The sequence below is a fragment of the Macaca fascicularis genome, chromosome 2 (assembly GCF_037993035.2).
Source record: "Macaca fascicularis isolate 582-1 chromosome 2, T2T-MFA8v1.1".
NCBI lineage: Eukaryota > Metazoa > Chordata > Mammalia > Primates > Cercopithecidae > Macaca > Macaca fascicularis.
In genome coordinates, this window is record NC_088376.1 from 170596205 (window position 1) to 170623345 (window position 27141).

The 27141-nt window shown below is 38.9% G+C and overlaps 1 protein-coding gene across 3 annotated transcripts in view; it reads left to right on the forward strand.

Annotated features, from left to right (window-relative positions):
- BTLA (B and T lymphocyte associated) overlaps positions 1 to 26632 on the forward strand; it is a 36302-nt gene extending 9670 nt beyond the window's left edge. The window contains exons 3-6 of one of the 3 annotated variants that reach the window (XM_005548165.5): positions 10477 to 10791; positions 19507 to 19668; positions 21040 to 21086; positions 24433 to 26632. In XM_005548165.5, coding sequence (XP_005548222.3) covers positions 10477 to 10791; positions 19507 to 19668; positions 21040 to 21086; positions 24433 to 24708 — 800 coding nt within the window. In that variant the 3' untranslated portion in view covers positions 24709 to 26632. The remainder of the gene's footprint in view (positions 1 to 10476; positions 10792 to 19506; positions 19669 to 21039; positions 21087 to 24432) is intronic. The other 2 variants (XM_074033463.1, XM_005548167.5) reach the window with 2 other exon arrangements.
- Positions 26633 to 27141: the final 509 nt, after the last annotated feature.

The window sequence follows — 27141 nt, forward strand, 5'->3', positions numbered from 1 at the left end:
GCAAACCACTGCCTTATGGGATCCCTAAACTCTAATTTCAAGGGAAGATTTGCGAGACAGATTATTTCCCTTCCCTGGTGGCCATCATCTCTTCCCTCCTCTCTGCCATTCCAGCCTTCTAAAGTAAGGCGGAACATACCATCTGGAGGCCTTTTTGCTCCTGAGTGTAAAGACTTCTTTCCTTCTGTAGCCCCCCAGCATGTATCTGAAGTTTGGTTTGTTGTTTGTCTATGATAGTATCTCCTGACAGATGCTAAAATCCTGGTTGATGTCACAGAAAATTGTTGGTTTATTATACTTAGTAATCATTTTAGTTTCTCAAAAAATCATTTGTTTAATTTCTGTGTTAAACTCTGACACTTTCTTAGCTCAAGTTAGGGCAATCTGCATTCATTACAGTAATTCATTTCTTTCAATGGTTGTAACCACCTTGAAGTTTCCATAAATTTGTAAGAATTTTTCAATGGAGACATAGTGAAACTCAGGGGAGATTTTCCTCATGATAATGGTTATAATCAAAACATATGGTCTTTAAAAACAAGAAACAATGGTATTTTACAAAATGTTCATAATCACAACCCTCTTTTTTTTAAGGGCTAATTGGTTTCAAAAATTACTTACACTCTTCAGCTCAGCAACTACACTTACTTGGTTGGGAGTTACGAGACTATACAGTTATTTGTGGCTGGCACTCCTTTCTGATCGGCTGGTCTGTGTAGCTGGATGGCCATGGAGTGTCACTTGTTAAATATTTTTAATATCCACCCCTGAGTGGACATAAATCAGGCCTTTTCAAACTGAGTACTTGTAAAGTCTAGCTTTTCTTTAGTGGTTACAACTTAACCACTGTAAGGTATGTTGAGTTGCATATGTTCTTCACCTCTCTGCCTTTTAGCCCACCTCTCTAAGGGCTTAGGGGACTCTGCTGTGCAGCCAGTACTAGGTAGAAACAATTAGAGCTGTGAACAGGGGATTATTTGCTCCATTAACGTCTTTCTGTTCAGTCTCAGGGCACATCGTGCTTTCTCACCTTTATACCTTTCTAAGTCCAACTCCTCATGCAGAGACAGGTAACACACCATCAAGGAAGTAGCAGACTAGATAGAAGACAGAAACATGAACACATGTGATTATAAAGAGTGATGCATGTCACACAAAATAGCATCAGACGTTCGCTAGGGGGTGGGGATATGAGAGTATGGTGAGTTTGCATAAAGAAGCAGGGGCTAGGCCCGGTGTGGTGTCTCACGCCTGTAATCCCAGCATTTTGGGAGGCCAAGGCAGGCGGATCATGAGGTCAGGATATCGAGACCATCCTGGCTAACCCAGTAAAACTCCGTCTCTACTAAAAATACAAAAAATCAGCCGGGCGCGATGGCAGGCACCTGTAGTCCCAGCTACTCGGGAGGCTGAGGCAGGAGAATGACGTGAACCCGGGAGGCGGAGCTTGCAGTGAGCCAAGATCGCGCCACTGCACTCCAGCCTGGGCGACAGAGCGAGACTCTGTCTCAAAAACAAAACAAAACAAAACAAAACACCAAACACTGACAGTGATGTGGAGAATGGATTGAGGTGGAGGGAGGGAAACAAGGCCAAGTTTGGAATGTAGACGTCCATTTGGTAGGCTGTGACAATAATCCACATGAAACAGAATGAGATCCAAATTAAGGCAGTGTCATGGAAACAAATATGGAAGACATTTTCCATCCTGAATCAACTGAACTTCGCAGCCGATAGAATGGGACAGTGACAAGGAAGCAGACTAAGACGGCTCCCCAGGTTCTGGCCCATGTAATTAGGTAAATGATGGTATTATACTGTGATAATGAGAGGAGGACCAAGTTTGCCAGGGGGTTGGCTTGGAAGAAGAAAGAGATTTATCTTCCCCCATGAAGCCTCTCCTGATTGACCCAGCGAGAAAGACTATCGTCCTCGTGAGGGATTTGAAAGCGCTGAGAGATTATATCATATCCTAGATAATCAAACAAAAATCTAATGGCAAAATTGAAAAGTAATGTAAGACTTTCAGCTTCTTCTTTATGCTAGAAACTGTCTTGTTACTAATGTGTCAAGGACAGTGGGATATCCACACTCCTAGGTGTGAACAAGTGGGTCCACTGTCTGTACTGAATTTAAAAACAACTAAAAGTTGGTTTCCTTTTTTTTTTTTTTTTTTTGACACGGAGTTTCGCTCTTGTTGCCTAGGCTAGAGTGCAATGGCATGATCTCGGCTCACTACAACCTCCGCCTCCTGGGTTCAATCAATTCTCCTGCCTCAGCCTCTTGAGTAGCTGGGATTACAGGAGTGCGCCACCACGCCCAGCTACTTTTGTATTTCTTTATAGAGACAGGATTTCTCCATATTGGTTAGGCTGGTCTTGAACTCCTGACCTCAGGTGATCCACCCGTCCTGGCCTCCCAAAGTGCTGGGATTAAGGCATGAGCCACTGCACCCAGCCGGTTTCCTTTTAATTATCACTATATACTAGCAAATATGAACCATGTCAGAGGTGAAATATTTACCCTTCAAATATTTTTGGTCTAAGTTCTAAATACTGTGGTTACTGTTGAGTTTTATAATATATATGTAAACTTCAAATTAGCACAGTTGTAGTATATATCTTTTGACAAACTTTGCATTCTACTTGCAAGTTAACTCAGAGAACTTCCCAGTTATAGAGCTGGTCTTGGAGGTATACAATTCAGCTACTTGTGTTCATTTTGATAGTAAATTTATAATGTCCAGGATCTCTCCAGTTTCCTCCAGGGACACTTTGTGCCCTCAGTCTCGGTGGTACTACATACTCCAGTCTTTCAACATTCAGTTTTAAATAAACAACAGTACCACAGAGAATGCTGAGACAAAGAAGCAGCACAGGAGCTGTTTCATTTTTGTCATTTGGTGCAAACGTCTTGAATTTTTATTTGTGTTTAAAATTTAAAACAGTGAAAAGGGTACAAATTGTGATGTATACCATTTTCGGCTTGGCAACTTTATTTCATGCATGAAATGTTAGATTGATTAATATTTTTACAATTGAAATGTATTTTTAAAATATTGTTTTAAAACTAAAGAAGAAATCAAGAAAATAAAACTTTAGTGTTACAATTTAGTAGTTACCTAAATTGTATCTTTGTAGAATTTCATTTTTAATACAACTCATTGATTAGTTATTGGACAATTATTTATATAAACTTATATCAGACTATAACTAAAGAATCAAAGTTCATACTGTTTAGGTGGATATAAAAATGATTGAATAATTACCTGTGCATTTTTCCTTTTTAGTATTTTAATATTTTTTTAAACATTTTTTAATTTGCATGGTTTTATACTTGAAGTTCAACACAAGACAATGTTCATTATCTATATTTCTTTTCTGGCCATTTTATTACTTGTTTCATCTCATGATTATTTCTGAAAATATTTTTATGTATAGAGAAAGGGGTTGCTCAAAATGATGTACTCTGGACCTAAAATAAAATATAATCGGTACCACCTGAATGTGGAATATACATACCACTAGTGGTTTTGATAAAAATTTTTAAAATGAAAGAATTCCTAAACCTATAGTGACTTAACAAGGGATATTTCATTATACAAGAGCCTGGAGGGAAGTAGAAGTTTTTATTTTTTGTTTGTTTATTTGTTTGTTTGTTGAGAGAGAGTCTCCCTCTGTCGCCCAGGCTGGAGTGCAGTGGCGCGATCTTGGCTCACTGCAAGCTCCGCCTCCCGGGTTCACGTCATTCTCCTGCCTCAGCCTCCCAGTAGCTGGGACTACAGGTGCCCACCACCACGCCCGGCTGATTTTTTGTATTTTTAGTAGAGACGGGTTTCACCGTGTTGGCCAGGATGGTCTCGATCTCCTGACTTTGGGATCCGCCCGCCTTGGCCTCCCAAGGTGCTGGGACCACAGGCTTGAGCCACCACGCTGGGCCAGAAGTTTTTATTCTTTTACTGCATGTATTTATTTTAATTATGTTTAGCATTGAAAATTTCCTATCATCAGACATGAATGCTTGAGAAAAACAGCAGAGATAATAAGAGCAAGAATAAAAATAACTGATAGCTCCCACTATTTGGGAGGCTGAGGCAGGAGAACTGCTTGAACCCGGGAGGTGGAGGTTGCAGTGAGAGGAGATCGCGCCATTGCACTCCAGCCTGGGCAACAAGAGCAAAACTCCATCTCAAAAAAATAAATAAATAAAAAATGAGATAAAATAACTGGTCGTTGGAAGTTGAGTAACAGCCAAAAGCAACTGTCATAGTTATTCCTCTTTAGGAAATATTTATTTGATAAGACAAACTTTTGGGGGATAGCTTTGTGTGTCCTGAGTATCATATGATGGATATTCATAATTCAGAACAGGCGAAAAGGAGTGTTAACAAGCTTGTCAGATGGACAATTAGAATTGTGTCGACGGGGCCCGGCGGCTCACGCCTATAATCTCAGCACTTTGGGAGCAGAGGTGGGTGGATCACCTGAGGTCAGGAGTTCGAGACCAGCCTGGCTAACATGGCGAAACCCCGTTTCTACTAAAAATACAAAAATTAGCTGGACATGGTTGTGGGCGCCTGTAATCCCAGCCACCTGGGAGGCTGAGGCAGGAGAATCGCTTGAACCCGGGAGGCGCAGGCTGCAGTGAGCCGAAATTGTGTCACTATACTCCAGCCTGGGCAAGAGTGAGACTCCATCTCAAAAAATATATAAATTAAAAAAAAAAAAGAATTGTGCTATTTGTCTCAGTGGTCATTTTTACACTATAAACATCAGTGTTAGCCTCTGAGAGATAGGAAGTATTATAATACCTTGTTTGTGCACAGAGAGAGTCCTCTTGATTTTAATGCCTATTTGCAAGCCTGCATTCATCATCGGTTCATTCCTCCATTCAAGAAAAATTCCTGTGCCAGTCAGTATGATTGTGAATGGTCATTATCCTGCTGATAAGAATATTTAGGAACTGCAATGTTTCCATAATCCCATTGTGAATCAGTGACGTCACCAACTCAGAAAGCTGGCTCTTTTCTCCAGCCCTAACCCACTTTGTGCACTGCTCCGGAGCATACAGTCACGAAAGACAGAACTTGAAGTGATGTCTAATTGCGCCACTAACATCAAGTGATAGCCCTGTGGCTAAATAGAAAGGTAATATATTGTGATAGAAATAGAAATTGCAGGCTAAAAGTGATTTCATAGTTTCAGTCACACATTGAGGAAGGTGAAGTTGTGTGTGTTAGTGTGGTCAGGGGGTGGTGAGTGAGAACTTTCTTACTTTTACAGCTCAACGCTTTCATCTTATTTTGAAGAAACTGAGGACCAGCAAAACTGGGGGACTATCTTCAAATTCGCTCAATGTGTTAGCATTTGAAACAGACATGTTCAAAGGAGTAGTCTCATTTTTAGCTATTTCCATGTCCTTTATGAATATCCCCCAAAATTAGGCATTGTATTTTTTCATGGTGGATAAGCAAAGTTTAAACTCCTGCCTAATGCTTATTCCAATTTTTCTGAAACAACCGGTGGTCTCCATGTCATCATGTCAGAAAACCATGATCTAGTTGTGTATCAATGATCTAAATATATCATGAGATTCCTGGTCTCTAAGACTTTTCCGTTCCATTTCCTCACTCTTAAAATACCTCCCCTGTCCCATGCACTGCTCTGATTGCCAAAGGGCTACTCATTTACCGAGGTTCAGCTCAAGTATTGCCCTTCCATGAAGCTTTGTTCCAGCTGAAGTTAACCTTCTGCAGACCCATGCAAAGTTGTTTGTAACTCTGGTTTGTTTTTTTGTTTTTTTAGAGTCTCACTCCATTGCCCAGGCTGGATGGCATGATCTTGGCTCACTGCAACATCCAACTCCCTGGTTCAAGCAATTCTCCTGCCTCAACCTCCTGAGTAGCTGGGATTACAGGCATGCACCACCACACCTGACTAATTTTTGTATTTTTAGTAAAGATGGTGTTTCACCATGTTGGTCAGGCTGGTCTTAAACTCCTGACCTCAGGTGATCCACCTGCCACAGCCTCCCAAAGTGCTAGGATTACAGGCATGAGCCACCATGCCCAGCCTTGTTTGTACCTCTTTACAGTGTTATATAACACTCTCCCAATTGTCATTCTTTTTTATTTCCCATTAGAAGGCAAGCTCCACAAATGCAGACATCCTGTCCGATTCATTCCTAGGCTTCCTAACAACCAGCATGCAAGGACCCTCAAGCCTTGCTTTCAGCTCAGTAAACTGAAAGAACAAAGAGTGGTATATAGTAAATTTATTCTAGAAAGGTGTCCTCTGGCCGATGTGGTGGCTCACGCCTGTAATCCCAGCACTTTGGGAGGCCAAGATGAGCTGATCACCTGATGTTGGGAGTTCAAGACTAGCCTGACCAACATGAAGAAACCCTATCTTTACTAAAAATACAAAATTAGCTGGGCCTGATGGCTCATGCCTGTAATCCTAGTTACTCAGGAGGCTAAGGCAGGATAATCACTTGAACCCGGGAGGCAGAGATTGCGGTGAGCCGAGATCGTGCCATTGCATTCCAGCCTGTGCAACAAGAGTGAAACTCTGTCTCAAAAAAAAAAAAAAAGAAAGAAAGAAAAGAAAAGAAAGGAAAAGAAGGGAAAAGAAAGGAAAAGAAAAGAAAGGTGCCCTCATTGTTAGATACTCCCGCCTTACCAATTAAATGGTAAACTTTTTGAGGGTAAAAGATCTTTGTCTATAACCATCTCATTGTTTTTCATAACTCTAGCACAGACTTATAGGCTCCATAAACTGTTATTGACTTATCCAAGAAAATTAAAAGGGAAGTTAGGAGGCTGAGGGAGTCTGTTAATTTCAGGGAGAGGAACGGGCTTCTGGAAACAAGAGTTTCACTTGACCTTTCTGCCTCTGGCCTTCTTACTTTTGTGTTGTAAGTCTAACCACATTCAGGTACACTTCCTTTTGGTAAAATATTTTACCCTTTCTCTTCATTTTTTTGAAAACCTCATCCTTATAACTTACCTTTCAGTTTGGTTTCATTTTAGTTCTGAACTTTTGGAAGCAACTGAATTAGGAAGTCTTAAAGTGAACTTGTTTGAGGTCTCAGAGCAGTTAAAAGTAAGTAAATATTAAGAGGTTCTAAAAGTTTTCTGCAGGTCCTTTTTCTCACTCTGATTCCTGGAAACTCAATCAAGTTTGTATTAATCTGAGCAGAGATTAATGAGATGTGAGCAGGAAAGGTTTTTAAGTAGGATGCGAGTGAAAGCTATATTAGGTGTAAGAAAATAGATACAATGAGAATATTTATGCTGGCAAGGAGGGTGTAGAAATGAGGTGAAACCTTGTTCTGGATAGACATGTATGTGAAACTCAGGGTCAAAAGTTGCTCCTTGGTTCAACATCTGACAAGCTGTGTGATCACAGGCAAGGCCTTTACCTGTCTTTGTATTTAAAAGAGAGTTTTGGCTATAATCTCTGTTACGCTTATGTCATTATAATATATGATACTGTAAATCTATTCAGAAGAATGCATGAAAATGAGTGAAATAAATAAATGAAGGAGATGGATTAGACATATTGCTAAGGGGGGGGGATAGTTCAAAACATAGAAATAAAGGCTAAGAAAGAACTGTAAGAGTGGAGAAAAAATAATTTAAAAGAAAATACTTTTAGGATCATGTGCTTAGCCTTAACTTTACTGGAAAATAAAAAAATACAAATCAACACAAAGTGCAAAACTAAAGGGAAATGAAGAACAAGCCATTGGAAACTGGAGTAAAGGCCGTCCTTGTCATACAGTTCCTAAGAACTTGGTGGAAGTGGATCTATGTCTTAGGACTTTACGGAAAGCAGAAATTAAGAGCAATAATTTAGGATATCTGGTGGAAGAAATATCTAAGCCTCAAAGCATTTAGGCTGCTGTGTGGCTACTTTTAACTGCTTACAGTAACAGGCAGGAGGGGAAAAAATGACTTAAACATGGAATTTATGATTAAAAGAGAAGCAGAATAGAAAGACTTGGAAAACTCACTGCCTAGCCATATAAAAAGTGAAAAGGCATGTTTGGGAGAAAATACTAAGGGTGTGGCCTAGTGACCATTGTTAAAGCGATTAATAGGGATAGAAGGGAGTGTAGTACTATTCAAGAAGTTGCGGAAAAAGGCCCTGAAGGCATTTCAAAGCCTTTGAGGCTGCCCCTCCCATCATAGGCTCAGAGCTCAGAGGGCAAATTGGTTTCAGAGGAAACTGGAGTGCCTTTTACAGGCTTGCTGCCCAGATCTGCCGCAGGTTTCTGCTCTCTGAATCAATGTACTTTGTAATCTCCCCCACCCTTAAGAAGGTTCTTTATAATCTCCCCCAACCTTAAGAAGGTTCTTTGTAATCTCCCCAACCTTGAGAATGTACTTTGTGAGATCATCCCTTGCCCCCAAAACATTGCTCTTAACTCCACCGCCTATCCCAAAACCTGTAAGAACTAATGATAATCCCACCATACTTTGCCGACTCTCTTTTTGGACTCGGCCCGCCTGCACCCAGGTGAAATAAACAGCCTTGTGGCTTACACAAAGCCGTTTGGTGATCTCTTCACACGGACACGTGAGACACTGTCTTAGTCTGTTTTCTGCTACTATAACTGAATACCTGAGATTGGATAATTTATGAATCATGGAAGTTTTACTTGGCTCCTGGCTCTGTAGGCTGAGAAGTCCAGAGAAGGGTGGGGGAGATTACAAAGTACCAGCACAGTGCTCCTTGGCTGCTCCGGCTATGGCTCAAGTGAACCCAGGTGCAGTTCAACCCACTACTCCGTAAGGTGCAATTGGTAAACCTTGGTGGCAAGCACTTGTTAAGTGTGCAGGCTAGCAGAATGCAAGAAGCGTGGGCCACAACTTCCTCCATGTAGATTTCAAAGGATGTTGTGGACAGCCTGAGGGCCCAGGAAGAGTCCACTCCCATGGCAGTGCCTAGTGGAGGCATGGGAGTGGACCTCCACTGAGACCTGAGAACTGTGGAGCTATTAGCCTGAAGCATTAGCCTGGGACAGCGCAAGCAGGAGTCTCTAACTTGTGAGTGCTGAAGCATCAACCAAGGCCAGCAATGCCATTTTATTTCTCTATTGGGTTTTGGACTTACTTGGGACCTGTTACTTTCTCATTTTTGCCTATTTCTCCCTTTTGGAATGGGAATATCTATCTTATATCTGTCCTACTACTGTATTTTGGAAGTAGATAACTTGTTTTGATTTCACAGGATCATAGTTGGAGGGAATATGCTTCACAGTGAATTGTGCCTTGAATCTTACCTATATCTGATTTAGATAAGACTCTGAATTTGGCATTTTGAGTTGATTCTGGAATAAATTAAAACTTTTGGGGCTATTGAGATGGAATGAATGTATTTTGTATGTGAAAAGAACATGAGTTTTGGGGGACCAGGGACAGAATGCTATAGTTTGAATGCCCCCTCCAAAATTCATATTGAAATTTTATTGCCATTGTAACAGTATTATGAGATGGAACCTTTAAGACATCAGTAGATTATGAATGTATTAATGCCCTTATTGTAGGAATAGATTAGTTATCATGGGAGTGGGTGCCTGATAAAAGGATAAATTTTGGTCCCCATTTTTCTCTGTCTTGTGTGCTCCCTTCCACCTTCTGCTTTCTGTCATGAGATAATGCAGCACAAAGGCCTCTGCTAGATGCTGGCACCATGCTCTTGGACTTCTCAGCCTACAGAGCCATGAGCCAAGTAAAACTTCCATGATTCATAAATTATCCAATCTCAGGTATTCGGTTATAGTAGCAGAAAACAGACTAAGACAGTGTCTCACGTATCCGTGTGAAGAGATCACCAAACGGCTTTGTGTGAGCCACAAGGCTGTTTATTTCACCTGGGTGCAGGCGGACCGAGTCCAAAAAGAGAGTCGGCAAAATGTGGTGGGATTATCATTAGTTCTTATAGGTTTTGGGATAGGCGGTGGAGTTAAGAGCAATGTTTTGGGGGCAAGGGGTGATCTCACAAAGTACATTCTCAAGGTTGGGGAGATTACAAAGAACCTTTTTAAGGTTGGGGGAGATTATAAAGAACCTTCTTAAGGATGGGGGAGATTACAAAGTACATTGATCAGTTAGGGTTGGGCAGAAACAAATCACAATGGTGGAATGTCATCAGTTAAGACTATTTTCACTTCTTTTGTGGATCTTCAGTTGCTTCAGGCCATCTGGATGTATACATGTAAGTCACTGGGGATATGATGGCTTAGCTTGGTCTCGGAGGTCTGACAGAGGATTAAATGATTTATTTCACCTTAAACATATTTATTATGTGCCTAATAAGTATGAGACATTCTGCTAGTGAGGCTTAATTACTAGAAATTGGGGAATTGTTTTTGAAAATTACCAAATAATGCTTGAGAACTAATGAAGTCACATATATATGGTACTTCCAGAAGAACATATTTGATTTTAGTTTTGTTTTTATCTTTTAGGCAAAGAATCATGCGATGTACAGCTTTATATAAAGAGACAATCCTATCACTCCATCTTCGCGGGAGATCGCTTTAAACTAGAATGCCCTGTGAAATACTGTGCTCACAGGCCTCAAGTGACTTGGTGCAAGCTCAATGGAACAACATGTGTAAAACTTGAAGGTAGACACACAAGTTGGAAACAAGAGAAGAACCTTTCATTTTTTATTCTACATTTTGAACCAGTGCTTCCTAGTGACAATGGGTCATACCGCTGTTCTGCAAATTTTCTGTCTGCTATCATTGAAAGCCACTCAACAACTCTTTATGTGACAGGTGAGTTCTCAATATCTAGACCATCTGATATTTTTCTCATAATGTTTCCAGGGAGAGGGGGATTCAGTTTCTCAAGTGATTATTTAGAAAGTCAATTCCCATAGCACATCTGAAATCTGCTACACCTCACAGATTGTTATGTGCCAGTGTGTACATATGTATGTGTATGTGTGTGTTTGAGATGAGTGAGATAGAGGAGAGTAGAGAAATAGATAATAAAAGTTATTGTTTTCGACTTTAGGGATTATAAAATTTATTTCATAAGTCCAAAAGTAGACCACTGAAATATCAAAAAAATTATAAAGTGAATACCTATAGGTGCTAATAGCTCTGTGATTCTTTGTCTTTGGTTTTTTTTCTTTTCTTTTCTTTTCTTTTTTTCCCATTTTTCTGTTCTTTATTTTTGTTCATTACAATTTCTTGAATTTATGTTTGTGGTGCTTCAGCAGTTACACACTTCTTAATAGTTCACAGTTTGTTTAGAGGAAAAACAGCAAACAACTAACCTGGCTTCCTAATGATTTTCTGGGAATATTCAGAGCTTCATCTCTCTCCCCTGTTCCCCGACAGAGGCCTTTAATGTGCTTTGACAACTGAGGAAGGACAGATAGAAGTTAAGCTGGGGGAAACCAAGCTGAATAAAACATGAAAAAATACATAGAGAGGGGAGTAAGTGAGAGTAAAAAACATTTGGTTTATAAAAATTTTATAGCCAACATCATATTCAGTGGTGAAAGGCTTAGAGCTTTCCCCCCTAAGAGCAGGAACAAGACGTGGATTCTCGCTTTTGCCATTTCAATTTAACATTAAACTGCAAGTTCTAGCCAGAGCAAATAGGCAAGAACAGGAAATAAAAGGTATCTAACTTAGAAAAAAAGAAGTAAAACTTTATTCACAGATGGCATGAACTTACGTGTAGAAAAATTCTTAAAAATTTATTTAAAACTATTAAAGCTAATACATGAATTTAGCAATTCCACATGATACAGGACCAACACACAAAAATCAGTGATATTTCTGTACACTAGCAATAAACAATCCACAAAGAAAATTAAGGAAACAGTTCCATTTACCATAGCATCAAAAAGAATAAAATATTTAAGAATAAATTTGGCCGGGCGCGGTGGCTCAAGCCTGTAATCCCAGCACTTTGGGAGGCCGAGACGGGCGGATCACGAGGTCAGGAGATCGAGACCATCCTGGCTAACCCGGTGAAACCCCGTCTCTACTAAAAAAAATACAAAAAACTAGCCGGGCGAGGTGGTGGGCGCCTGTAGTCCCAGCTACTCGGGAGGCTGAGGAGAATGGCGTGAACCCAGGAGGCGGAGCTTGCAGTGAGCTGAGATCCGGCCACTGCACTCCAGCCTGGGCGACAGAGCGAGACTCTGTCTCAAAAAAAAAAAACAAAACAAACAAACAAACAAAAAAAAGAATAAATTTAACCAAAGAGGTACAAGAGTTGTACACTGAACAAAGAAAACATGGCTGAAAGAAATTCAAGAATATGTAAATAAATACAAAGACATTCTGTGTTCATGGACTGAAAGATGTAATATTGCAAAGATAGCAATATTCCCCAAGGTGATCTGCAGATTCAGTGCGGTTCCACTAAAATCCTAACAGCTTTTTCTTGCTATTGCAGAAATAAAAAAGCTGATCCTAAAATTCACAGTGAGTTGCAACAGACCCAGAATTGCCAAAACACTCTTGAAAAAGAACAAAATTGAAGCTAAGACTTCCCTATTTCAAAACTTACTACAAAATGACAGTAAAAAAAAAAAACACAGTAGAACTGTCATATGGATAGACAAAGAGATCAATGCAAATAGAATTCAGAGTCCAGAATAAACTCCACATATCTGTAGTCAATTGATTTTTTATAAGGGTGCCAAGATTTTTCAGTGGGTAAAGAATAGTCTCAATAAATGGTGCCAGGATAATTGGATATTCATATGTAAAAGAATGAATTTGAACCCTCATCTCACACCATATTTTAAGAAATCAAAATGTCAGAGATTTAAGTAGAAGAGCTAAAACTATAAAAACTACATTATATGCCGGGCGCGGTGGCTCAAGCCTGTAATCCCAGCACTTTGGGAGGCCGAGACGGGCGGATCACGAGGTCAGGAGATCGAGACCATCCTGGCTAACACGGTGAAACCCCGTCTCTACTAAGAAATACAAAAAACTAGCCGGGCGAGGTGGCGGGCGCCTGTAGTCCCAGCTACTTGGGAGGCTGAGGCCGGAGAATGGCGTGAACCCGGGAGGCGGAGCTTGCAGTGAGCTGAGATCCGGCCACTGCACTCCAGCCTGGGCTACAGAGCGAGACTACGTCTCAAAAAAAAAAAAAAAAAACTACATTATATAAAACAATAGAACTCTGGTTTCTTAGGAGAAAACATAGGGATAAATGTTTCTGATCTTGGATTTAGTAGTGCTTTCTTAGATATGATTACAAAAGCGTAATCAACAATAACATCAAAAATAGATAAATTGGACTTCATAAAAATTAAACACTTGTTCATCAAAAGACACTAAAATTCAACAACAAATAGACTGGCAACCTAATTTTAAAATGAGCAAAGGACTGGAATAGACATTTCATCAAAGAAAATACATAAATGGCCAATAAACATGTGAAAAAAAATGCTCCATGTCATTAGTTACTGGAGATTTGCAAATCAAAACCACAATGAAAACCCACTTCATACCCATTGAATGACTAGAATAAAAAAAAAAATAGAAAATAAGAAGTGTTAGCAAGGATGTGAAGAAATAGAAACCCCATCCATTGCTGATGAGAATGTAAAATGGTGCAGTAACTTTAGAAAGTGGTCTAACAGTTCTTCAAAAGATAAAACCTAGTTGTCACAGTACTCAGTAATTCTATTCCTAGGTAAATATTCAAATGAAGTTAAAATATCTGTTCACACAAATCCTTGTGCGTGAATGTTTATCACAGCACTATTCACAATAGCCAAAAGATGGAAACAACCTAAATGTTCAACTGATGAATGGATAAAGGAAATGTAGTTTATCCACACATGGAATATTATTCAGTCATGAAAAGGAATGAAGTACTAACGTATGTTACAACATTGATGAACCTCAGAAGCATTATGCTAAGTAAAAGAAGATGTACACAAAAGTTTACATATGATGTGATTCTGTTTATATGAAATGTCCAAAATAGGCAAATCCATAGAGACAGAAAATAAATTGGTGGTTGCCAGGGGCTGAGGAAATAAAGAATGTGGCATGACTACTTAATAGGTAGAAGGTTTCCTTTTGGGGTGATGAATATGTTCTGAATCTAGATCGTAGTCATGTTTACACAACATTGTGAATATCTTAAATGCCATCTAATTGTACATTTTAAATGATTAAAATCGTAATTTTTGTGTTATATGTATTTTACCACAATAAAAATATATTTGGATCAAAAAAGAGCGCCCTTTAATTATAAGAAATAAGGTGGAGTTTCTTTCGTTGCTCATAAATTGACCCTTATGGTTATTGGGAAGAAAAATTTCAAAAGAGGGTTATTGCAATGGTAGCATGGCTGAACTCTAGATGCACCCTCATACAGTTTAGTTCCTTTATGGACATCATTCACTTGAATGCATACATTTTACAACTGTTCTTTTTAACGTTAATTTATTACTTTATATGCTTACTTTTGAGTGTCTTGCAACTCCCCCAAATTAGCACAATGAAAGAACCCATTTAAATTCTTTTAAAATTCTTTAAGTCAGTTTAAAATTTCTTACAGGAGCCCCATGAAAAAATGCAGAGCATTTTAGTGATAGCAGCAACCTTCAATTATGAAATATAGAAATATAGAAGAAATCGATGGCAGAGTTAGGGACTCTGCTTTTGCAAATACAGCGTCAAGCTCAGTGCTAGTTACTTGTGACCATCCATGCACTGGCTGATAAACCCCTTCAGGATGGAGGCTGTGTCTTAAACATCTTTGCTCAGTATGATGGATGTCAGGGTACCTGGAACATGGTAGGGGCTCACTAAATATTTCTTTGTAAATGAATTAAAGAATATAGTATATGCAAAGCACAAACATTGTCTTCATCAACCTGGAGAAGCCTATATTAAGGATGTACGGAATGAACACCTTCTAGAAATAATTGCATTATTAATTCACATTAATGAGACAAAATATTGAAATTTTAACAAATACTGTTTTGTAAACAGGCAAAATAAATTACAAAAATAAGGAAAATCTGCAAAATGTTAATTCTAGAATGATATATACTATTGAATAAATAAGTGCTATTAACTACTTTATATAATATATTAACATAATGTATAATAAAATTAAATGTTGAGGCATTGAGTCTACCTTCCTTGGAAGAGAAGCCGTCTTGTGTAATTCAGTCTTTCTTTATGGGAACTAATCTACTTCTATACGAGAGATGAATTTAGCCAAGGTCAGATGCAAGGTCAGAAGTTAATAATTAATTGCGATACAAAAGTCTGTTACACAAAAGTAACTTTACAATTTCAGCTCTATCCCATATTTGGGTCATTCATGACAACTAAAGATAGTCTATAGTTTGTAAAGTGCATAAAAGTGCCTATTCTAGGGATCAAGTTGGGGCTGAGATTAGGATCAACAGTCTATCTATTTTGTGGAGGAAAGAGCCCAACTTTAGGGGAAAGGGAATAACATTCCCTCCTAATTCCTGTGCCCTGGGGGTTTTATGGAACAAAGTACCAGAAGTATGAAGTGGTGAAAGAGAAAGTCTAAGAGCTAAATAGGAGACATGAAGGGCCTTGTCAGTTTTTTTCCGAACATTTCAACTCCTAGTTTCCTACTCACCTACCCTTCTTATCACTCCCTTCTTTATCAGTTTGTTAATTAATGCTCTTGATCCTTATGGAAAATCCCAGAGAATTTTCTTTGCTTCCTACTCTTGTCTCTCCACAACATTCCACTCTGTCATGTGTTTCCTCCAATTGCTTCTATGAGCATCTCACACCATCATCATCTTCCTTCTAAATAATTCCAATAAATTCTATGATTGGACTCTTTGTCTTTAGTGTTTCCCCATTTTGGTCCATTTCAGCCAAATACATTTAATTTACCTCATGTCCTTCGTAACACCACTCTCTTGCATAGCATCCCCAGTGCTCACGATATTCGGCTCATCTTTGTTAACCAGCACTCAAAATCTTCCAGAGTTTGATCCCACCACCTTTCTAGATTGTTTCTGCATTCCATATAGAGCCTCTCAACTCTAGCCTAATGGCCTTACTTGCCATAACCACATCTTCATCATAGCCCTGCCTATGCTGCTCTTGCCACTTGTAGAGCACCCATTCATCTGTCTTCACCTATGGAAATTCTACCCCTCCTTTCAATCTCAGCTCATTTTCCAAGTTCTTACGAAAGCCTTTCATGATCACCTGAAGGGAAGGGATCACTCCCTTTTACCAATTTGTATGCCATTTAAGGTCTGTGCCTCTCATTTATCATTTCCTTTCACTGTAGTAATGTGTGGAAATGTGTTTTAGGTCCCATGAAAGATTATAATGTCTTGGAAGGCAGGAATTTGTGGAATATTTCTTTTTTTTTTCTACTTCCTTCACTAAAGGTAAATTGTTTAGGAATTAACTTTAATTTAAACTCTGTGTGAATTTAAAACTAATTTAATCTAGGTGTGCATTTTTCTTCAGTAAAGCGGTGAAAACAAAAATAACAGGGAGGGTCAAAGAAAAATTCTTTTTCCTTCTGAACCTGAAAGTGCTTAGTGAACCAAGTATAAGGTGAGGAGAAAAATATATTTTGGAAATAAGTTTAAGGACCATGCTTTTCATAAAGAAATTTTGGAGGTCTGATAAAAAATATTTTATTTTTTCCTGTGAAATATATTTCCAAAGTGATTTTGGACATTTTCTTGTTTTTGTATGTGACCCTCTTTTGCTGTTTATGTTCAAGTTAAAAGTTCATGTAAGAACAGGTCTGTGACAGTGTTGGGGCTTGGATGCTCTTGGGAAAGCACTATTCTCCCAAAACGAAGAAAAGCATCTTGTAAAACAAGCCAAAGTCCTAGGGGAAAAGTTGACAGAGCTGGGGAACAGTCATTGAAACATCCATTGGCCTGCCACTTCACCCTTCCCAAACTTCCTTTCGTCAGTTTCTGATTAAGAACTTCCCCAAGGTTGGGCATGGTTGCTCACGCCTGTAATCCCAGCACTTTGGGAGGCCGAGGTGGACAAATCACTTGAGGTCAGGGGTTTGAGACCAGCCTGGTTAACATGCTGAAAACCTATCTCTACTAAAAATACAAAAAATTAGCTGTACATGGTGGCAGGCACCTGTAATCCCAACTAATCAGAAGGCTAAAGCAGGAGAATCACTTGAACCCAGGAGGTGGAGGCTGCAGTGAATCGAGATTGTACCACTGCACTCCAGCCTGGGTGATAGAGCGAGACTCCGTCTCAAAAAAAAAAAAGAAAAATGAAAAAAGAACTTCCTCAAAATGTGATCATTATCTGTGGCAGGAAAGTGGGTGTGAAGTGAGAGGGCAGGAAGTCCTTGTGGACTTCCACCCTGATTTGGAGTACCTGCTGAATGTGCCTCTTTTTATTCCAGGTGTCAGAGGTATCATTGTACAGGCTATACTGTGTCCTTATGCTTAAGGAATGGGGAAGAGGAGATCAAAGCAGATAGACGAAGATTGTGTTGTATTTACAGTCTTTCAGTGAGCTTCAAAATAAGCCCAGGAATTTACTTTGTGTCAATAATCTTGGGGTGATGTTCCACAAATGATGCTAACTCATCTTGAGATGGATTGTTGGATTCTCTGGTAGTGTGCAAACACTGGAATCCTCCCCAAGGCTAGCTCTGGTTTTGGACATACGCAAGTGTACACTCTCATCATTTTCTCAATCAATTTCAGTTCTTTTTCTTGTTTCTCTATTTCAGAACAAACTCAAAATAAGTTAGAGGAGTTTTGAATTTGTTCTGAAATAGAGAAAGAGTTTGTTCTGAATTAGTTTTATTTGATCAAACTAATCAAGTAAAATTAAGGAAATTAGTTTTTTGGGGGGGTTAAAGAAGTAACAGAAGTTGGATCTTCTTGATCCAGCAGATTTGTTTGTATTAGGATATCTGTTGTAGAAACCTTAGTCCCCATTACTATCCAAGACTCTCCCCGAGACAGCTGTTTCTGGCACTCCTGGCAGTGGTTTGACTGATCACTAACTAAACAGCAGCTGCAGCATCAATAGACAACATTTGTTACCACTCTGAATAACCAAACCACTTTTTGTGCAGCTTCAATTGCCCCTAATCATTTTTACCCCAAACCCAAGCATCTAGCGAAACAAAATAACATTATAATGGAATTAATATGATTTTGTTTTGTTTTGTTTTTTTGAGATGGAGTCTCACTGTGTCACCCAGGCTGAGTGCAGTGGTATCATATCGGTTCACTGAAGTCTCCAGCTACCGAGTTCAAGCGATTCTCCTGTCTCAGCCTCCCATGTGCCTGGGATTACAGATGCGCACCACCACACCCAGCTAATTTTTGTATTTTTAGTAGAGACGGGGCTTCATCATTTTGGCCAGGCTGGTCTCAAACTCCTGACCTCAAGTGATCCACCGGCCTCGGCCTCCCAAAGTGCTGAAATTACAGGTATGAGCCACCAGGCCAGACCTTAGAATATCTTACTTCAGTATTTTTCATACTGTGTTAACAGTAACCCAAAAAGTAAAAAAAAAAAAAAAAATAGATCTTACATCACAACCCATAATACACACAAATATAAAAAAGTTTCATAAGGTCTTACTTAACTGTAAGACAGAGTTTCTCCATTGACATTTTGGTCTGGATAGTGTTTTGTTGCACTAAGTGGGGGTTGCATCCTGTATAGTATAGGATGTTTAGCAGAATCCCTGGTTTCTACTCACTAGTTGCCAGCCCCCTACCTTGTTACAGCCAAAAACGTCTCCGGACATTGCCACATGTTCCCTGGAGCCAAAATTGTCCTGCTTGAGAACCACTGCTCTAGTGTATGTGATGCGTTCTGATTTCTATCCTCTTCTGTTTCCTTTTTTAAAATGCTATTTGTGACCTACTAAATTGTTTCACAACCTGCTAATGAGCCGTGAACAACTGCAGACAAACAGGACCTCAATGCATATCAACATTGATCAATAGTAATGCGCATTAGCTGTGTGCCATGCAGAGCACTTTTGAGGATATCAAAAGTATTTGGTATTTGGAGATTCTGATAAGTTATGAGACAAGGAAAGGACATTGTGTTGAAGAAACTTGAATTTCATGTTACAAACATGTTGACTTGAGTTCCCATTGCCACTCACTAACTATCTGACTTGGGTCTATTCTTGGGGCAAAATAAAGACAATGGTTTTCCTACTTAAGGATGAATATGAGAGTTAGATACCGTAAATAGAAAATCTTAAAGAAGTACCTCTGACAGCTATCATGAAGATTGTTCTGTGGAAGATTAACTCTATCAGAATAAAGAATTTCTGCAAAAGATAAATTATTGCACAGCCACATCTGCTCAGCAAGAGAGTAAGAGGTGGCTGAGGGCACTGGGATTCTTGAGGAATGCCTCTGAAGGAGAAATGGGGGCACTGGCCTGAAATCTCCTTCATTCAAGTTCTGACAATGCAGAGGGGTGCCGCTGATCCCAATATATCTCGGATTTCCTAACTCTCTTTAGCATTTACTAACATTCCAGATGTAAAAAGTGCCTCAGAACGACCCTCCAAGGACGAAATGGCAAGCAGACCATGGCTCCTGTATAGTTTACTTCCTTTGGGGGGATTGCCTCTACTCATCACTACCTGTTTCTGCCTCTTCTGCTTCCTGAGAAGGCACCAAGGTGGGTTCTATTTTCCCTCTGCCCCCAGTACCACACATTCTTATTTCTGGGGCTAAAGGATTTTTAGTTTCTTCCTGTTGTTTTCTTTCCCAATCCTGTAAACCATGGATAATGATTTCCTAGAAGACAAGTCATACTTGTGCTAAGGGGCTTCCTTGAGTCACGAGAGAGGCATGCTCACCGCAGCACAGTGTTCCAGCTAGAGTTGTGGCAAGCACAGCACATTGCTGAGAATTAATCATTCTCTTTGCATCAGTCTTAGGTTTGTGTGAGAAAGAGCTCTTCTAAACCTTAACAGGATTGGAAGTTGAAACAATCTCTCAGATCAAGATATCTGATTTATTTTGTATTATCCTCTTTTCACAGCCATACCACATCATGCCAGTCCCACACGCACCCTTATCTCATTGAAGAACCAATGTTCCCAGAGAAAATGAATATGTCTGTACTTTCTGTTGCCATTATAAACACAGGCTTGACCTGAATCTTACCCAACAATAATGCATTTGAAAAATGTGGGTTTGGCTATGATGGGAATGGTGTGATATTTTGAAAATAATTCCTTTCTACTTTTGTAAGAACTCCCTCAATGTCATGACCAAATAAGTAAGAGAGGAAAGCATAGAGAATTCTGATCTAGCTTTGGCCTGAACTACTCAGTTTTCTCTTTCTTTTTTCTTCTCCTCCATTCTCTCCCATTCCTGTTTTCACAACACCAGCGACAGTGTAGTTATAGAAACTGAGCTAGATAGAGCAACCCTTATTCTGTGTGTCACAGGAATAACCTTTGACTGGGCAAAAGTGCTTCTGATATTTTGGAGTGAGAACTTCTGGAGTTCAGAACCTTCTCTGGATTCTGAAGAATTCTCTCTTACCCCAATTCTTCATCTGCAATTCCATGGCTGTTTCTACAGCCTCTCTGTATCTTTCATCATCTTTCTTGAGACTGCTGGAACCTCTCTTAGAACTTCAGAAAAGGAGGCAGGGATAAGTCTTTTGATTTACCACATCCAGAGTGAACTAGGTAGTAGGAGATCTTGGCTACATAGGTGACAGGACTGCAGCATTTCTGGCATTGAGTATGGAATGTCCCCAGAGCAAGGACTTCCAGTCTCTCGCAAGTGATATACTAGATCCTTCCCCTTCCTCTTAGATATGCCATGGGGCTATATGGACTGAAAAGTGATGAACCAGAGAGAGAGCTGGTCACTGTGAATTCTCACAAACAAGTGTGTGCTAGGCAAAGCAAATTAACAAGCCAAAACTAACAACACTATCCCTGGCATTCAACAGGGTAAGCATGGGTGGCAAGGTGGTTTACTTCTGCTTTCGTTACTCCTTTTGATTACTTCTTTTCCTTTTGTCTTCCAGGAAAGCAAAATGAACTCTCTGACACAACAAGAAGGGAAATTACCCTGGTAAACTTGATGTATCTGTTGAAACAAATGCAATTTGCGTTATACTGTGTTTATGTATTTATTCAATGAATTCATACAACACTTACCATGTGCCAGGCATTATTCTATGGACCATATATATATGTACCCATTTTTAAAGATGTGAATTTTGCATTCTGCTCTCTATGCAGCAAAAGCTCTTTAGGGTTAACAAGTGTCATAATAAATGGTTCTTTGGAAGTTCATGGGAGGCAGTCTAGATCCAAGACAGAAAAGTCAGAGACTGAACCGTACAACCTTGACTCTGCTCTTGCCTGTTATGTGGCTTCAGGCTATTCATTTATTTTTTATGTAAACACCTTAAGGTCTTTCTGGAAGAGAGTAGGGAGCTGATGAAAGAATGAACCCATAAATAACTTCATAAAATGGTTAGATATCTTCATAAATAGCACCAGCAAAATAGAGGCATGATCTTTGGCTTAGTTATTACACAGAGGACCCTGGCAATGTGTATGGGCTCATCAAGGAAGGGACCACCCAGACTAAAGGAAGGGAATTTTGGAGTCAATCTTTCCTACAAGGTTTGGAAAATAAATGTAGGCTTTTCTTTTGAGTTGAATGGTATGGAGATATTAGAACTAAAAACGAATGCAAGACGAGGCAATATATTTGTGGAAAAGCATTCTGAAGCCCTCTAATTAAAACTAAACAGTCATAAATGAGATACTGTAAAGGAACTTGATATGTATCTGTGTTTCAGTAAGGAAAAATAGTGATAAAGAGGTAGTAACCCTCTTAAAAATTCCACAAAAGGCAAAGTCGATACAGCCAATAATTCTGTATATAATATTAAATGGCATTCAACATTCCCCACCCAGCTGCTTAATTTTAAACCAAACCGAATACACTCAACTTGACAAACTTTTATTAAGTTTTCATGAGCATCAGTAGGTATGTGTTGAGTGCTAAGGCTTTGTTCCCTCAAATAGGGAAATTTTCTTGAATGTTATTTTCTTTCTATAGTAAATAATAATAAAACTTTCATTTGATTACAATAAGGCCAGAGAGCTATGAAATTATTTAAGACAAAAATCTAAATAATTTACTGTGCAAGTAAAACCCAGGTTGGTTAAGCTGTGGACATTTTTCTTCCTGTGTAGGCTGGATAAATTACGATTTGAAGCTTAATTCAAAAGGGTATTTTCTGTATGTGCAATTGTTTGGGAAGTTTGTTTTAAAGTGTTTTTGCTTGTCACAAGAATCTGAAGATTTTTGCCCCATTTCAGTTGTCTAGCATTTTAGAAAATAATCAAAAGGATACCATATTAGATCCTTGGGGCTAAATATTTCTTAACATAAAACTAGTATGGGAACTGTGGAGAAATCAAAGTACAGAAAGGAACTGGTATAAACGTGACAGGAAAGGAACTGGTACAAACATAACAGGTACATATGAAAGCCAAAGCTCTGATCTTAATCCAGAATGGTCCTTTGAGGGCGTAAAGTGCTTGCCTAATGAAAACCACTGAATTGTACACTTAAAAGGATGAATTTTATGGCATGTGAATTATATCTAAACATATACTATAAATACAAATTTTAAAGTGCTTTGTATACCGCAACCTGCCATAGGAATGTAAGGTGGGATTGCTGTTTCTGGTTTTATCACCCCTATCCACCACACTGTGGTGCACTGGCCTTGTGGCAGCCAGCCACTTTGACGGGGTGCCACAGCAGGGGTGCTGCAGAGCGCTAGATTTTCCTTTGCTCCATTCACTTTAACAAAACGTTTCATGGAAATGAACCCTTTCTTGGGATGAGAGACAGGCAACTGAATTGACAGGTTTAAACAGATTGAAAAGTATCACAGGATCCTTGTTGATATATTGAGGACTAATGGCTATTTTTCAATTCACTTGACAGTCTTCTTAAGTGTGCCACCTACTGACTTCAACCAGGCTCCTTCCAGTGGAGTTGGGAGTACTTTTTCTCTTAGCCAAGCAACCTCTGCCTCTTTCAGTCGCTCAGCCTCACTGTGATTTCTGGGCAGCCACCACATCAGAGGGTGGCACTGTATCAGGAATTATTACCTAGCTTCTCAGGGTAAAGCCAAACATGCTTGCATGATAGAGCTCTGCCAAGGAAATCTGCCACAGACATCCTACTGCACATAGCACAATGAGGATGACAAAGGACCAGATAAAGTGTGTAGACTTTCAGACTGTGTACCTGATACCTTAAAGGAGTTAGGCCAGATGTCAAGAGCATAAATCGATGGGCAAAACTTGAATTTAAAGAACTGAAATAGCCCCTAGGATGAACACATCTTTGTCAGGTGAACCTTTGTATAGGTAGGAGTGGCTAATAAATAACTGCAGAGTGAGAAAACATCAGGACTAATTTTACTGTGTGTTTCTACAAATTCACCTCTTTCTCAGAAGCTCTAAGATATTTGGCTATATTTGAAACTGTAAGAATTTTCTTGCCGGGTGCAGTGGCTCACGCCTATAATCCAGCACTTTGGGAGACCGAAGCGGGTGGATCACGAGGTCAGGAGATTGAGACCGTCCTGGCTAACACGCTGAAACCCCGTCTCTACTAAAAATACAAAAAAATTAGCCAGACGAGATGGCGGGTGCCTGTAGTCCCAGCTACTCAGGAGGGAAGCTGAGTCAGGAGAATGGCATGAACCCGGGAGGTGGAGCTTGCAGTGAGCCGAGATTGCGCCACTGCAGTCCAGCCTGGGCTGCAGAGCAAGACTCTGTCACCAAAAAAAAAAAAAAAAAAAAAAAAAAAAAAATTATTTTGATAGGAATAACAACTGGAATATTGTCTTAGAACTTTTTCTAAGCTTTATCTTTCCAAAACTGACATCAATTTTTTAATTTGAGGTCTCAAATTATAATAATGTATCTTGGCTAACTCATAATATTTATTCTTTCTGCCCCCTTCGGGGGTATTTGTTCTGCTTTATCCTTAATCTTTTTATTCTAAACTGCATTAAATGCTATTCATCATATTATAAACTGCCTGAAGTTTTCATAGGATATTTTTTGCTTTTTCCATCAATTTGGGCTATGCTTTTTATCTTAAAGGGGGATTTAAAAATGTTCTGTGACCTCAAAAGTGACCAGTAATAAAGCACAAAATAACTATTTAGGGGTGACATAGTGATTCTCAAGCCTTTCATCCTTTAATAATTGAGATTTAGCTGAAAATGTAGATGTCAGCAGCATACGTGAGGGACAGTAGATTATTTCTCACAATGGACATGACTCCATTGAAGCCTTTCATTCATAGTTTGCTAATGAATATGCACTACCATGGCCGTAAGTGTCACTTAAAACCATCCTCTTTTCTATTATAGGTTGATGTTCCCTTTAAGAGTGAGCAAACGGAAGCAAGCACCAGGCAAAATTCCCAAGTACTGCTATCAGAAACTGGAATTTATGATAATGAGCCTGACTTTTGTTTCAGGATGCAGGAAGGGTCTGAAGTTTATTCTAATCCATGCCTAGAAGAAAACAAACCGGGCATTATTTATGCTTCCCTGAACCATTCCATCATTGGACTGAACGCAAGACAGGCAAGAAATGTAAAAGAAGCACCGACAGAATATGCATCCATATGTGTGAGGAGTTAAGTCTGTTTCTGACTCCTACAGGAACCATTGAATGATCAATGTGTTGACATCATTGTCTGGGCCCAATAGGATGTCAAATAATATTTCTCAATTTGAGAATTTGTACTTTAGAAATGTTCATGTTAGTGCTTGGGTCTTAAGGGTCCATAGGACAAATGATTAAAATTTCTCTCAGAAACTTATTTGGGAGCTTTTTATGTTATAGCCTCGGACAACAAAATCTCTCCAAAGCTGATTGACGTCACGAATAGCAGAATAGTAGAATGTTTAAACTTTAGCTACATTTTACCTAATATACAAACTCGATCTTGCCTTTGAAGCTGTTGGAAAGACTCCGTAGGGAAAAGAGGTTTGTGTTATCTGCATCAGTTCACTACACACTCTTGAAAACAAAATGTACCAATTTGACTAACCAACCACAAATACAGGAATGATTGTATATTTCAAGTCAGTCTTCCATAATAAGAAATTTTTTCCTGTGTCAGTCTAAGAATGGTGTTTCTTAAATGCAAAGGAGAAATCATTTCAGGCCTGATGTAAGAAAATGAAAATAATAAACGGTGCAATAAAAATATAGAATATACCAATTGGATGTAGGGTAGATGTTCCCCATACCTGGCAAACAAATGCTTATATCTACTCTGTCAGATTGATAAGTAAATATAGGTGTTAATGGAGCAGTCAACATATAGCACATTTATGAGCAAAGTGGAGACTCATGTTTGGGTCACATAGACTAATGGATAGGAATGTGACATAATGCTGCTGAATTAATATATTTAATATACTTATGGGCATCTGAATAGTTTAAAAGTTAGAATAGGTATTATTGGGTAAGTGAAGATAGCTTAAACTGCTTCATGCTTGACTTGATAGCAAGTTAAAGTGCAATTAATGGAATGGAGGAAAATCCAGAACATTCAATTGGTCAGTAGGGGTCAATATGCTTTCATTCACCACATCTGCATCTTGCTGTTCTTCTTACTAAGGAATCAGGGCAAATCATCTGTAGTGACATATTTTAGTTTGCTAATCGTCTATTTTAAAATACTGAGGTTGCAGCCACTTAAGAGTATAGCAAAAGATGGATTCAGATTTTTGGACTTTCCAAAGTACTTGAGCTAAATTATTTCAAAAATAGTCTATAATTTTATTCAACAGTTTGAGACGATTAGAATTCTCAGGTGCTGCTACTGAATAATGTAATAGTCTTCATCCAAAGTGGATAGCAAAGGCTAAAATCCATTTGAACAAATATGTAAGCTGAGCTGCTGCACAAATGAATGTGATGTGTGTGTGTGTGTGTGTGTGTGTGTGTGTTTTAGGTGGAGTTGGTGACAACAGACATGGTGCATGAGAAACTGATCAAAATGACATTACATTTTCAGTTTGCTTATGAAGCTCAAAATACTACAGTAAATGGGCCATTAAAGAAAATAATATGTGAAATTATGGAGTTGAGAGTACACGTGGGGTATACATACAAAAAGAAAAAACTGAGGTTTTGTGGCGGAGAGATTTTCTTAAGTAACACTGGCATTTTTAGTTCCTTAGATTTGGGGGTGCAGATATCCTTTTGAGTCACTGTTATTTTGCCAATTACACCTAGAATTTTAAGCAACCAATTCGAGATAGGCTCTTTTAGCCAGGGTGCATTTGTGGACAATTTATGTAAGAAAGACATGTTAGAATAGCTGCTTGTGGTATTCTTAAAAATAGAAACAGGAAATATGGGGAGGATACATTTAGCTGTCCTCTTATCAGATGAACACACAAAGTTGAACAGTTCCTTTATGATTCTCTCAAACTTAAAAGCAAAATATTTGTCTTATTTAGCATATTCTTAGTATGTCTTATAGTAAAGATAATGCTGATAATGATTTGTCTCTAAGATTTATTAATATATTTGTACTGTTTGCCAAAATCACAAATCATTTATGTTTTTTTTTCCTTTTCAAAATGGTGTCAGAGCCATATATGCATTTTCCCAAATGAATCTATTTCACTGTTATTTACATGGCTTATTTCATTAATTTATAGATGGTTTGAGAAAAAGAATATGCAGATAATTTAATGGTTTCTCACAAATTTTAAGCTTGTTGATTGTGCTCAATAAGAAGGTAAAGTTATTAAAACTTATTTGAAATCAATTTGGCATCTGCTTTTGTACCCCAAAATGTGTGGGCATGAATAGAATACTGATTCTTAAACCCCCTGACACATGAAAGCGACCTGAATAACTTGCTAAACTGCAGACTATCAGCTTGCAGCACTAAGAAATTCTGATTCAGGAGGTCTAGAAGATGGCTGTGTAATCGTCATGTTTAAAAGACATGCCAATCGATTTTAATATGTTTCCCAGTGTCCACAATTTGAGAAACCTGGTAGAGGGTAGGTTTGGTATATGTGGTTTATTTGATCAATTTTGTGCAC